A 14,982-nucleotide genomic window follows, 5' to 3' on the forward strand; every position below is an offset into this window, starting at 1 on the left:
AAGCGGTGGCCGCTCAGCAGCAGCCTGCGGGTGTGCCTCTGGGCAGTGAACACCTCTGGAAGCTGCTTCCAGACAGGTTCTGCTGCCTGTACGGACACCAGGACAGGTCCTGCGTGCCTTGTGCAGGGCACTGAACCACACTAAGGCTGTGGTGCTTTACCCTAAGAGTGGGTATGTCCCCACTCCGGCTGATGCGGCCGTACGGGCCAAGGGGTCCCGCACCGCGGCAGGGCTGCCCGCTGCCTCCCGGCGGCAAGGCCGAGCACCGCGCTCCTCAGGCCCAGCGCCGGCCCCTTCCCCGGGCCCCCGCCTCGGTCGGGGGAAGGGGCCCGGCCCCGGCGCCCGGCTCGACGGGCCGCAGCGACGGCCGGGCGCAGCGGCGAGGGCTGGGGCCCGGCGCCCCGGGGCCGCGGCGGGGCCGGGCAGCGGCGGCGGCCGAGCGGGGCGGGGAGGCCCCACAGCCGGTTCCCTCTTTGCCCGGCGTGTGATTGGCGGCGGCTCCGGAGCTGCCTACCGCCGGCCATGGAGCCTCCCCTCCGGCCCCCAGCCCGCTCTGCTTCCTGCTGAGGAAAACACCTGTCCGGAGCCGGGGCCGGCGCCGCGGCTGCGGCCGCTCCGCTGCGGTGAGTAGCTCCGTCGCGGGGGCTGGCGGGGGTCGCCGGCAGACCCTGCCCCAGGCCGGCGCTGCCCGGCCCTGCCCGAGGCCCGGGCTCGCAGGTGGCGGCGGGGGCTCAGGGCCGGGGCGGCGCGGCCCGGCTCCCCGCGGTGGCGGTGGGCAGGCCCGCCTGCAGCAGGCTGGCCGCGGCCCCCGGCTCCCGCCGAGCCGGGCGCGGCGAGGTTTGCCCTCGTGCGGCGGCGACTCCGCTGCTGTTCCCGCGGGCGGCGCGGCCCCGGCCGCCATCTCGGGGCGGCGGGCGGACAGGGCGGGCCCGGCTGGTGGGCCGGGGGAGGGAGGCAGCCCCGGCCCGCTGCTCCCCGCCGCGTCTGCCGCGCTTGGCGCAGGCGAAGCGCTTCGCCCCGAGCCCCCTTGCCAGCAGGGCGTGTGTGACTGCCCGGGGCCAGCACTGCTGACCCCCCGCGTGCTGCCCGGCCCTGCGCTCCTCGCGGCCTTGGCCTCGGCTCACATCCTGGCCCAAGCGAGAGTTACAGGTTTGATGCAAAACCTGCTGAGGAAACTGTTAGTATGTTGACTAAAACAATGCAAAGTGAGGGATCACACCAGACAGTGGTAGCAGTTCCCTCTGGTCTTAAGATCTATGAGTCAGCTCTGCTACAACACGGCTTTTAAACAGTAACTGTATTTCCTCATCCAACAAATAACCTCTTGTGTCTATCTGGTACATATAGACCATAAAACCTTCACCCACCATAAATCGTCTGAAGTAATAGCTGAGGGCATTTGGCAGTTGATTGTCAGTGTAGATCAGAGCACACCGTTAATGATCAGTACTTGAAAACCAGGCACAAGTCGAAAGGACAGGCAGTGTCCAAATAGTTAGCGTGTCCCTGCGGGAGCTGTAGCTGCAATCTCCATGTTTTCAAACTCCATGAAGTGTTGGTTTGAAGGTAGATCGCCCATCACTTGTATAACTGCGGTTAACAAGAACTTTTCCAAAATTCTTAGGTAAAATTCTAGAACCAGCTAGAAGTTACTGTTTGTTCCAGAAGCACCCCGAAATAGATATGTCGTGTAGAAACCAAAATATGCAGAGGTCTGTAGTGAAGGCAGGGGGGTCCTGAAAATAATACAGCCCTAACAGCAGTCTGGTTGACTCAACAACCTCCTGACCGAGATGTTGAGCTGTATCTGCTGATTACCATACTTTTTGATGAAGAATGTGACTATATTATCTGTGAAGTTTACTTGCTAATGGGAACCTGCACTGATTTAATTTCTATGAGAGCTAGTAGTTGCTAGAGGATTTGACAAAAGCACTGAGCAAAGTGGGTTTTGTTGATGAGTTCATGCTTAACATGTTAGTTCTGTATCTTGCCTGCATAGTTCAACACTGTATCTTCATCGATGTAGGGAAGATATATTGTACTCCTATCCAGCAAATGCAGTGGTCGCCTGCTACAGGACAATGCTGGCAAGTAGATGTATGCTGCTTGTAAAACTTTGGGTCATGTCATGGTAGTTTTGTTTTGTTTTTTTTTTAATTTATCTTTAAAGTTAACTTTATCTGAAACTGTGAATGTAAACGCATTGTTATTATATTTGCATAATGTGTGCACGAGGTAATTCTTACTCCAATAAAGAGTGCCTGTTTTCTTGCAGGTTATGTTGTCTGGGAAAGAGTTCACACTAAAGTGAAAAGAATATTTTAAAATAAGGTTTTCACATGGTGAAACCAGAAGCAGGAACTAATATAGCATAAGCATAAAAATAACTGATGAAAAATAAGTAACTGTGGTAAAACTCACAGTCCTAACAAAACAGTGAAGTTTGACAGATAGATAGTTTGAATTTTTTGTAGCAGAAGATATGAAGTAATTAATTTTAATACCACATTGTCTTTTTAAGGCATCTTTCAGCAAGCGTTTTCAAATCATTTAACAAGTTTACTCATGAATTTATCTCCTAATCCTGCTGTGAATTATGTTTCGGTCTCAGTCACCCTAAACTGCGCTGGCTCTATTCCGTTCCCCTTTGCTTTCCTACCCTGCCCTACCACTCCTGCAAGTGATGAGTCAGATCAAGGAATTGATCCAGCTGAAAATTAACCAAATTTTTTTGTTGTTCTTGTTGTGATCAGTTTGCTGACCTGAGTGATGAGATAGGAACACGACTGGAGACAAAGGCAAGCCTGTTTGCTTGTCTTAGTTACCTTTTACAGGCCCACCTCCTCCTGTTCCATCACACCCCATCAGGATTTGTGGACCAGTGGTAGGACAGCTCTCCTAATACAGGGAAATTTGGAGTTGATGAGGCTCATTAGAATTAGAAATAAAAAAGTGAATTTTTTAAATTTTTTTGTGGTGGTGTTGCTGTAGGCGTATAGAAATGTCAATACTGTAAGTAATGCTTAGGCATGACAAAGGTTTTAAGAAGTTATTTTAAATTATTTTCCATTATAAACGTCAGAGTTTTCTGATGCATATGCATGAGGAAATACAGTTTTGCCATGCCTACACATGGATTAGCAGCAAATAGATACAATTTGGTGTCACCCTGAGAATGGGGACACTTTTGTGTCTGTCATTGCAGAGACAAATTAGAGACAATCGTCTCTCCAAGAACTGGCTTCTGAAGCTGATGAAAAGGGGTCAGAGCTGAAGTGGAGATGGAGATTGGACTGAACTGGACTAGACATGACAGGTCACAGCCCAAATGAATGTGGGAGAAGAGACAGTCTTGTATGGGCAGTTACACAAGTGTCATGCATTTTGCATTGTATCTGATGCAGTTTGTGGGGGAATATCTGACCCTTTCACAATATTGCTCTACCTGTCTTTTGAAGTGGATGAAAGTGTCAAACAATTACATGCGTGGAGCAGTGTACAGGGTAGTTCTCTGCTGCATGAGGTAGAGATGCTGCCTTTGATTGTCTGGATGGTCTTGATGAATGGAGTAGTGCTAGAATAGCTTAGCAGGAGATCACAGAATCACAGAATCACAGAATGTTAGGGATTGGAAGGGACCTTGAAAGATCATCTGGTCCAATCCCCCTGCCGGGGCAGGATTGCCTAGACCATATCACACAGGAACGCATCCAGGCGGGTTTTGAATGTCTCCAGAGAAGGAGACTCCACAACCTCTCTGGGCAGCCTGTTCCTTGGCAGATACCATCTCCATGTGATGCCTGTATGGAGACTGGCCTAAAAATCTCATAACGATTTTAAATTGGGAGTTCTCAAAGGGTTATCACCATGAAAATAAAAATAAGGAAACATTGCAGATTTAGTTGTCTTTCATCTAGTATTTTTATTTAACTCTTTTATAAAGTAGTTAGGCTCTCCAAAATGTATTGATTTTAAAATGTTTTATTTGGGTTCATTAGTTTTATTGCCTGATTACTCTTAACTATTTTTAAAAGGCTTTAAGCTTGTCTTCTATGCATGTGTGTTAAAATTAAATTGGTGTACTGTTAGTGTATTTTTACTGTCGTAACAGGAAAAGCATTCTGAGTTTTTTTTTAAATGAGCAATCATATGTATAATCAACTTGGTTAAAACTTCCTTCCTGGTAAGTGCAGCACTTCCTTTGCATCTGGATATGAGGGCGAGCAAGAAAAGCAGAACAGCTTAAACAAAGAAAATTTTTGTGTGAATGATCTTCCGTTAAAAAAATAGGAACTTCAGAAGTTAAACAAATGAATCGTCTTCAGCAATTCAGCCTTTATTTTATAAGCAGGTAATATTTCCTTGTGCTTTGTCAATTACAGAGGTGGTGAGTCCACAGTCGTTGCTTTCCGGAACTTGAAAAAAGAGTTTTAGTTAGCATGCTGTGTTGTTTCAGTTTAAACTTTTATATTTGTATCCTCCTGTTTTGTTATCTGCTAAGACATGATTACATTGGTTTTAGTTCTTCCAGCAATTAGAGAGAGATTTTATGTGTAAAAAGTGTTTTCTGGAAAAGAAGTTCAGTATGTTGCTGTAACTTAGCTTGTGTGAGCACGCTCAACCAGCACAGCCTTCCTCTTCCAAGCTCTCGGTGGATAATTTCCACTTTAATATTATTCAATGGAGATTAACTGTGAGCAACAACATTTTTTGTTGACTGAAAGCTGATAAGGTAGGCTACTTGTGTTCAGAGTTGTTTTACAGGTGTCTTAAGTGTGATTTGATGTATAGGGTAATAAAGTGGCATCAGGTTGGGAGTTTTTTCTTCTGTAACAAACTAATAGTTTATACTGGGAGTGTTTACTTTTTAAAAGGATGGATGTTATCAGTCTGATGAATTGTTTTATTTAAAAGAAGCACATCTACAGATGCTAGGCTTGAATTTAGATGCACATTAAATATCTGTCTTCAGAAGTAACCCCTTACTTTTGAATCCTAAGGGCTTTTTTTGGCGTAACTCCTTATTCCTCATCACTAAAAAGAGAGGCAGAGGAAAATGGGAATAGACTCACCTCTGTCCAGTCTGCAAATGAATTGCTTGGTTTGTTACTTTCTGTCATTCCTGGAGCTCAGCGGGATCATGTTCTGCTCGTACACAGTAGCGTGTCTTTTGACTTCTATGAAAATCCACTTACGTTACTATCACCAGCATCGAAACAGATGAGGCAGCAGAAGAATCAGTGCTTGATCAAATAGAAGCAAGAACAAATCAGTATGGAGGAAATATATAGTCAGACTGCTTATCCCCAGTGAAATCTGGAAGGGCTGTTTAGAAGCTCTGTTTTAATTAACTAATCATTGGAGGGTTGATTTTTATATAGATATTTGATATTGAATTGAATAGATGAAGTCTGAGGTGGTTTATGTAAATCAAGTATTTATGACTAGAAATCAAGAAGAAGGGGAAATACAAAAAGCGTATACATAGCAGGATTCTGACTGGCCTGTGATTTTAATTAAGAAGATTTATAAAATAAGAGTAAAGAAAAATGGAAATGAGAAAGTAATCAAGTATTTGTATGTTTTTGTAGATTTCTTCTGGCATGGAGTTGGGGGATTATGAACAGCCCGTTGTTATGAGAGAGGAAAACAAACGAAGGAGAAGAAGAATGAAACCTCATTGTACATCGAGTAATTTGTCGTCAATGGAACTGATATCCATTGAGTTCATTTTACCTACAAGCAATAAACATACTAAAGTACCGGAAATGATGTTACTTGAAATAGCTGGCAACTGTACGGTTGAGCAAATGAAGGCACAGATTTGGATGCGTGCAATAGAGATGAGTCAAACCACAGACTTCTACCACGCATTCACCCCGGATCAATTTATTCTGCAGTATCAGAAGAAAGGGCAATGGTATGAAATTTATGATAAACATCAAGTATTACAGACATTGGACTGCATACTGTACTGGAAAGTGTTACAGAAAAAGGTAGGCAGGATCTATGTTGTCCAGAAACAAAAACCATCAGAAGAAGTTCAGGAATTTCAGCAGCAACTTAACGATTTAATTGGTTATGATGTCACTGATGTAAGCAACGTGCATGATGATGAACTAGAATTTACCCGTCGCAGATTAGTCACTCCACGAATGATAGAGGTAGCCTGTAGAGATCCTAAATTGTATGCAATGCACCCATGGACTACCTCTAAGCCACTCCCAGAATATTTATTTAAAAAGATCACTAATAATAACATTTTCATAATCATACATAGAGGAACAACTAGCCAAAAAATTAAAGTGTCAATAGACGACACTCCGGATATGATTCTCCACAGCTTTTTCACAAAAATGGCAAAGAAAAAGTCTTTGATGGACATTCCTGAAGATCATAGTGAACTGGATTTTGTTCTTAGGATTTGTGGCAGAGATGAGTACATTACTGGAGAGACACCAATCAAAGATTTTCACTGGATAAGACAGTGCCTTAAGAACGGGGAAGAAATCCACCTTGTCTTAGACAATCCCCCTGACCCAAATGAGGATGAGGTTCAGAAGGAAGAGTGGCCCTTGGTGGATGACTGTACAGGAGTTACAGGGTATCACGAACAGTTGACAGTAGATGGAAAAGATCATGAGAGAGTCTTCACTATCTCTTTGTGGGATTGTAATAGGAAATTTAGGGTGAAAATAATTGGCATTGATATCCCAGTTTTACCGAGAAATACTGATCTTACTGTGTTTGTGGAGGCTAACATTCAACATGGGCAGCAACTCCTTTCACAGAGGAGGACTTCATCGAAGCCTTTTACTGAGGAGGTTCTGTGGAACATTTGGTTGGAGTTTGATATCAAAATCAAGGATTTGCCTAAAGGAGCACTCCTGAATCTTCAGATATACTGCGGCAAAGCACAGGGACTGTCCACAAAGACGAACCATCAGTCACATGAATCCCCCAACTCTGATTCAAAATGCAAAACTCAGCTTCTCTATTATGTAAATCTTTTGTTGATAGATCACCGTTTCTTGCTACGAAGTGGGGAGTATGTGCTCCACATGTGGAAAATTCCAGGCAAGGGAGAAGAACAAGGAAGTATCAATGCAGACAAACTCACATCAGCAACTAACCCGGATAAAGAAAACTCAATGGCTATCTCTATTGTGCTCGACAAATACTGTCACCCAATTGCCTTGCCCAAGCACAGGATAACATCAGACCCCCAAGGGGATAGGACACGAGCTGAAATGCCCAACCAGCTTCGCAAGCAACTTGAAGAGATCATAGCAACTGACCCACTTAATCCACTTTCTCCTGAGGACAAAGAACTGTTGTGGCACTTTAGATATGAAAGCATAAAGCACCCCAAGGCATATCCTAAGCTGCTTAGCTCTGTGAAATGGGGACAACAAGAAATAGTGGCCAAAACATACCAGTTGCTAGCTAAAAAGGAGGTTTGGGATCAAAGCACTTTAGATGTTGGACTCACAATGCAACTTCTGGACTGTAACTTTTCAGATGAAAATGTCCGAGCGATGGCAGTTCAAAAACTGGAAAGTTTAGAAGATGATGATGTTCTTCATTATCTTTTACAGCTTGTGCAGGTAAGGTGTATTTGAATTCTTCAGCTATGCCTTCTGGGAATATTTGCATTACCCCAACATCATTCACATCTTAGTAGGTCTAGTTAGTAATCCCTGGTTTTGAAGTTTTCAGTATTTAGTCAAAGCAGTGGTAGTAACCAAATTACCCCAAAAGACACTTTCTATGTTTCACCTTTTGCCTATGTTGTTATTTTTGTGTTGCTGTTTCCTTGTGTCTTACAATTTGCGACTTGCATTTACAGTAGTGTGTTTTTCTGGAAATTGTCAACACTAGCACAGCTATAAAGGGAACAAATCCTAACTATGCTGTCTCTAATCCTGTTCATGTCAGGTTTGAATCACACAGCACTGAAGAATTGTTGACGGGCTTTACCAGTAGTTTAGAAAGAGTGTAGACAGAAAGAAAGTAAAGGCAGCTGTTGACACAGGCAAAGCCTGGCGGAAAATCTGGAGTTGGGTTTTAGGTCAAAAATAACAGTGTAGTTACATAGTATGTTGCAATGACTTCAGTCTTGTTAAGGGGACCAAATTTATCTAGAAGCTTCCAAAAATTTTTAAAAAGTAAATAAAGTGTCACTAGGACTCCATAATAAGATTAATTCATTCTGGGAAGTTGGGTGAAAAATTATGTTTTTAGTGGCAGTGAATCACCGCTGTATCGATCTGAAGCACTTTGTGCGCGGATCTGCCAGATGAAACGTCAGGAAGGTTTATATCAGTTATACAAGTGTCCTGGTTTGGATTAGGACAGAACCAATTTTCCTTTCAGTGTTTTTTTCCTTTCAGTTAAGTTTCTTCTAAATAACTGCACTTTCTGAAGCTGACTACGTTTTTCAGACAGTGCCAGCATCTAGGACTGATAACGCTTCAAGTTTATCATTATTACTAAGGTAACGGTAGGGATGTTATGCAGAAAGGCTCTTGCTTATACTTATTCCTAGAGAAACCAAGGTCACTGCTAAGTTTGTTATGGTCCACAAATGAAAGGCCATAAAAGAGTCATACTTGCGGGGAGGAGAGGACAGGACAGGTGACCCAAAATTGACCGAGGTATTCCATCCCATACACGCCATTCTCACTTTAAAGCTGAGGGATCACGAGGGTCACCCGCTCTTCTACTATGGCCGACATCCGAAGAGGACTCTGTCCCTTTTTCTCCTGCCCTTGATCCCAATCTGTGCGTTCCTGAATCCAGTTCCCGTCGGTCACTGAGTCCAGTTTGGGACTTTTTGGAGCCTGCCCTGCAGTGCTGGGGGGTGACGTGATCGTCATCGGGGGAGCTCGATCTTGGTTTTGTATATATTTGTATATATTTAATAATTTCCATTATTATTATTCTACTCTTTTTCATTGTTGTGGTTTATTAAAACTATTTTAACTTTCCAACGCATAAGTCTCTCTCCCTTTTCTCTTTTCCTTCCCCCTTCTGGATTAATAGAGAGCATCTGCCATCCATTTAATAGCCAGCCCAGCTTTAAACCTTGACAACAAGAAAATTGGCTTGTTTGCTTTGTTGCAAGGCAGTGCCAGAGCTGGGCAACCTGTCAGTGGCAAAGTCACGTCTGATGGCTGGTGAAAGGTGTAACCCTGTGGTTCTTCCTGGTAAACGCGTCCCCTGAAGCAAGGCAACTCCCCAAGGTTCCCACAGCCAACAGGGCTCTGGTTTGTGCGCAAAGGCTGTCGCCCTGCAGAGCAGGAAAGACTTTTTTTCAAAGAATCAGAGGACAAAATTGGCATTCAACATTTAAAAAAAAAAAAAAAAAAAGGAACTGCTGCAGCCAGGGAAGCTGCGGGATGAGGCTTTTAATTTCTGTGAGTTCAGAGAGAGCCCAGGTTCCCAGGAAAGTGAAGTTAGTATTTCAGATTTTGCTGTGCATCAGTAGTGCTTTAAACAAGGCCTCTTTAGCCTTGTCTTTGCTTGTCTGAAGATTAGGCTCCCCAGGCAATATTTATGCACTTCTGCATTAACCAAAGGAGTCGCTACAGTTACCTCATTGGGCCTCCCACGTAGCTGCTGCTATATATATGCTTGGCTGGTGAGCTTTTGCTATCTACATGTGGCTCAGCAATTTTATTCGCTTTTGTATCCAAATTAGGGGTTTGGGATGGTGATTGGTTTATATCAAAGTGCCTGAGAGAATGGGGGAAATACTGTTTTTCTTCCACTTGGTTTTGAAATTATTTGTTTTCAAGAAGTACAAATCTGGAGAGTTTTAAAAAGAATAACTCTAACAGTAAATTAAATTACTGTAGCATAAAATCATAGTAGCTTAACTTTGCTGTGTAATTTTTAGGAAGAGATGTAGTAAGAAATTTAAAAATTGCCATCCCTAAAAAGGAAAAAAATTCTAGATCCCAACTTTTACCTGTCTGCTGCTTCCTTGTCTTTCCTTCCTTGGCTAACAACAGAGCATAGGCGGTCAGCGTCCTGCAGCAAGATATTGGTACCACAGTGTATTTGAAAATCCACATATTTCAGAGAATGGATGAGCACCATTCCTCTGCTCTAATGGACGTATCTGAGATGTCTCTTCTGCAAACGGTCATCATTTTTCACATGCTTCATGAAAGCTTTATGGCTTATTTCACTCTGCACAGGATATTCCCATTTTACCTTCCAGTAGAGTTAGAAAACAAACATTTTATTTCCCCCCAGATTTATCTCAAATAGAAGCAGCCATGCCATAAGTAAACCTATTGCGTTTCCTATAAAGGTCTGTTGTTCTCTGTGCAGTTGATAAAACATGGATAGGATAGTTAAAATACAACAAAATCCATTGTAAACCAAACACCAACAACTGTGCTGCTTGTATATGGCAGTGAGTAAAGCTCCTCTTCTGCTGAATTGACAAGGCAAAGGTACATGCAGTGACCTGATGAAGTGCCAGCAGATGTTTTTTAATGGCTAGCTTTTATTGTTGTTCAAATGTTGATATTTGACTTCGTGAAGAAAAAAGAAAAATGGGATTGACTTTTTAAAATAATTATTTCTAAAACATAAGCATAATGAGGATGCTCATAATATGTTTTTATAATATTCTTTTATGTTAAAATGTATTTGCAACCTTTATATAAGGATGTTTTGTTTTGAAGCAATGGCCAGTTGTTTGGCTGTATTTCATTCTCAAATTGTTTTTCAGGGATATGCATTGAGAACATTCAGCAAAGTATATACCAGAATGAGGTTTTTAATAGGCTTTCTTGGAACTGTAAGCAAATCTATTTGAATTTATGTAATATTGCTTTTGGGTGCCTTATTGCAGTTAAAATTAATTTTTATTAAAAATCTCTCATACCTCATAATCTCATACACAAAGTAAAATGATCTGTATATTTTAAAATCAGTTTATGTTTGTGACTTCTCATTATCTTTCCTAAATAAGATGGTGTTGCTTGGGGAAATAAAACAGTATTGCAGAGATGGTCAAGACAGTTCTTGCAGAATTATGATGCTGTAGAAGGGCAAGTCTGGTGCTTGGCTTTCTTGTCTGTCTCTTAGCCAGCAGCTGGAAAGGACAAGTCTTTGTAGCATTTTTGTAAGTTGGTTCATTCTAGAAGGTTGACTGAAAAGCTCAATATTTTTTTTTTTTCTGTTGAATAAAGCCACAGTATGATTTACACCTCAGAAATAGTATTGATATTTTAATAATAAAAAATACAGCTGTGTGCCACAGTACTTTTAAAAGTTTATAAACCCTGTGATTTGTTTGATGAATTTAGTAGACCTCTGGTGATGGCTTGGTTGCTCCTTTGCAAGCTGCAGACCACAGTGATCTTGAAAGAGCCATTATATTCTGTTGAATAACTATCGCTAGAGGTTTGCATACTTTGTTGCTTCTGAAAGCTGAGCGTACTACATGCACCCAGCTCTCTGCACATCCCTTTTTTTTTCCCTTAATCTCCCTATATGCCACTTCCTGGCTCTCTATTTCCAGAACCTGAAGCCATTCATCAACTCCCTCAGTCCACGGCAGAGATGTTGTGACTCTGTTCCAGAGATCGTATCCTTCTTATTTCTTTTTCTCTTGCCATGGGATATACGTGCATATCTTTTTTCCTCAATTAATCTTAATACAAACCTATAAACTTTAGTCCCTCAAGCAACAGGAAAGAAGCTTCTGGAAAAAACACTTGAAGTGGACAAGTTCCCTGGCACAGCCCAGTACCTGGAAGTGTGATAGTTTTCTGGTAGACCAGTTCACTTGGTTATTGGGATGGGGGGGGTTGGACACTTAAAAAAAGTTGTTGACTTTTTGTTTCCACCCTTTTTTGGCAGTAGCTTGGAAATATCTGTGGGCTTGGGTGGAGGGGAGCGGCTGTTGCAAGAGAAACAATACATCTGTGCTCACGGAGTTGTTAAAAAAAAAGCTCTGGTGAAGTCTTCCTCTTAATTGTACTCCATTAATATACGGTGTGCATCAGAGCCTTTACTCTATTTTGTGGTTCATTTAGGGGCTAAAGGCCAGAATGCCTGAGATTAGGTGCTCTGAGAAGCTGCTCCTGTATCCCGTGCTTGCTGGGGAACCCAGCAGTGAACCCTGGTGTCCCAGTGCCAAAGTGGCAGTTGTCAAAAAACAGTTCTTTATTTATTGAAAGTTTTCATTAAAGAATGATTACAGGTACATTATTTCCTTTGCATTAATCTTTTCAAGACTTCTCTGTGTCAGTCAGACTGCAGACTGTGTTTTGATCTTGCTGGGTTTTGCTATGGCCTGAGAATAATGTTGCTTTGTTCACATGCCTTCATGAGCTGAGATGAGTCTCGCTGGTTAGCTACTCCCTGTGTTACTTTATTTGGCGCATTAATAATATACCTGAAAAGAACCTGTTGCAAATAAAAAGTGCTTCTTGAATCAGACACAGAGAAGCCTTGCTTTGTTTTTTTTCAACTTCTGTTTCCTCAAACGAACTGTTTGGTTACACATTTTCTCCTCTTGCAGCAACGTGCTCTCTAGATGTCATCGATAAAGTATACATGCAACGGGATCTTAAATATGTTACTAAGATGTCTTCTATGTTCGTATTCCTCAGGCTGTGAAATTTGAGCCATATCATGACAGTGCATTAGCCAGATTTCTGCTAAAACGGGGTTTGAGAGTAAGTATTTCAAAATACAGCCAACTTACGCTAAAGTCACTGGCATTATTAAAACCCTTTGTCAAGAAATGCATGCTGATTGTAGTGTTCTTTTTCACCTCTAGAACAAAAGAATTGGTCACTTCTTGTTTTGGTTCTTAAGAAGCGAGATTGCCCAGTCCATGCATTACCAACAGAGGTTTGCGGTCATCCTAGAAGCCTATCTTAGGGGCTGTGGAAAAGCAATGCTGCACGATTTCATGAAGCAGGTTCAAGTAATTGAACTGCTGCATAAAGTCACAATGGAGATAAAATCAGTTTCTGCAGAAAAGTATGATGTCACTTCTCAAGGTATTTGCTAACAGGCATTTCTTCCTTTGTTTTTTCTCTTCGGATGTGAAAATCTAGGCAGCATATTTTACTTGTTTATTTTGAAAATTCATGGATGAATTACCGTCAAAGGGCATCATTATTACTTATTTTAAAATGCCAGTGTAAGTTGATAGTTATTGAACCAATAATACGTTTGTTTGCTTGTTCCACCCCAAAAGGGGGAGAATGTAAATGTTGTAGGCACCCAGTGTATTCCTGTGCTTTGGCTTATCGTCTTGAATCTCACACCATGCAACTGGGAAACAGCTAAGTTCTTGTATGTAACCCTTACCTGAATGCTGGCACTGAAGAAATAAACAACCCAGGACACAAATATTAACTGGAAACGAAGAGAAAAAGTTACACTTCCCCAGAAACACAGCCTTACCCTAAGCAGTCACTAAAAGACTCTTGGCAAGAAGACTGGGGAAGGAGTCCAGTACAGCCTCTGCTAGGCCGTGAAAGTATCTGATGGATCAGCAGGGAATATCCAGAGGGCATCTTTGGGGCTTTGCCATGTGCTGAATAGGAGTCCTGTGAGACACAGATGTGGTATTGTTATTTCTAGTTCCTATAAGCACTGCTTTGGAAGCCACAGTAGGGTTATGCAATGCCTGTTTACCTCTGGATTTTGCCAGCCTTTTTTTTTACGCTCCCCTCGACTTCCTTGAAAGCCTGTTTGTCGTCATTCCTGTTAGTGGCTTGATATTGGGAGCAAGTGCGAGAAGATATATGACAATATCCAAATTCTAAAAGGTGTAGAGAGACCAGCTATTCCTGCGTGTTCAGCCTGGTATGTTCTAGGCCACAAAGTCCGCTCGGTTCAGAAAGCCGTTCCACTCTGGTTATGCAGAAGTGGCTGTGGTGGTGGTTCAAAAGAAATTTGAAGGAAATATGCATTTATTCTTCAATATATAATGTAATATCAGTTACGTTACCACATAGCATCAGTTAAGGGACTTACTGAACCCCCATATAAAATATTCTTTCTAAACAACTTTCTGAAATTTATCTTACAGTGCTCTATAATCTAAATATATTTGGTCAGAATCCCATGTTTTGGAAAGAAACTTTAGAGCCTTGCAGATGTACATGTCTGTAACAGCAGTGGTTTCCATAATACATTATCTTTGAAGGATATGTGGGCAAAGAAGAAAAGTTTCAAGAGAAAGCAATCACATTAACACCCACCAGGCTTTGAAGTTAAAGAATCTTTGTATGTAACGTACAGCAGAAGATTGAAAGATGACTTATATAATTGACATTTTCACTGAATAAGGCTTCCTGAAACTGTGGAGTGTCATACTAATGCTATATCTAATTTAATTTATTCTCCGGTTACTGAGGATATGATTTTTTCCTACAGACACCCTCTACTTCTTACATTTTAAAAAATGTATATCCTAAAATGTCTTCATTAGTTTACTGCTTCTTTTTGCCCCATCTTTTCTAATGTTCATAGTTGTTTATATTTTCAGTCTGAATGTTTCAGACTGTTTCATTTCATTCTGTCATGCAGCCTCATCGAATTCTTGTATATATTTTACTTCCTCCAGTATTTGTGAAATTTTTAAAGAATGAATTCCTCCCTGTTAGGTCCATCCTAGTCCAGTGGCAATCATGCTGTCAACTGTTTCTTTCACTTTTCATGTAATCTCTTTGCTTATATTTGAACATAGTGAGTAATAATAAATAAATAAATTCTTAAAATGGTAATCTTACAGCTTGTATAGGATTATCTGCTTTCATCACCACTCTATTAGATGATTTGTCTCCCAAGAATGTATCCGTGCAGCTACTTCTTCTATTAAAATGCATTGTTGCGCTTTGTTCTTAAGCCAGATCAAATTGAAATTGTTTTAGCAAGCGCCTTCACTTGTGTTTTAAAATCAGCTAATTCCTAATCTTTACTAGCTTCAATTGG

At 41.9% G+C, this 14,982-nt stretch overlaps 1 protein-coding gene across 2 annotated transcripts in view; it reads left to right on the forward strand.

Annotated features, from left to right (window-relative positions):
- The first annotated feature begins 427 nt into the window (after positions 1 to 427).
- Positions 428 to 14,982, forward strand: part of PIK3CG (phosphatidylinositol-4,5-bisphosphate 3-kinase catalytic subunit gamma) — a 37,162-nt gene continuing 22,607 nt past the window's right edge. The window contains exons 1-4 of one of the 2 annotated variants that reach the window (XM_068401940.1): positions 428 to 623; positions 5,595 to 7,610; positions 12,642 to 12,707; positions 12,812 to 13,037. In XM_068401940.1, coding sequence (XP_068258041.1) covers positions 5,607 to 7,610; positions 12,642 to 12,707; positions 12,812 to 13,037 — 2,296 coding nt within the window. In that variant the 5' untranslated portion in view covers positions 428 to 623; positions 5,595 to 5,606. Of the gene's footprint in view, positions 624 to 4,255; positions 4,355 to 5,594; positions 7,611 to 12,641; positions 12,708 to 12,811; positions 13,038 to 14,982 lie in introns of those variants that run through there. The other variant, XM_068401941.1, reaches the window with a different exon arrangement.

Source organism: Nyctibius grandis, chromosome 5 (genome assembly GCF_013368605.1).
Source record: "Nyctibius grandis isolate bNycGra1 chromosome 5, bNycGra1.pri, whole genome shotgun sequence".
Classification (NCBI taxonomy): domain Eukaryota; kingdom Metazoa; phylum Chordata; class Aves; order Nyctibiiformes; family Nyctibiidae; genus Nyctibius; species Nyctibius grandis.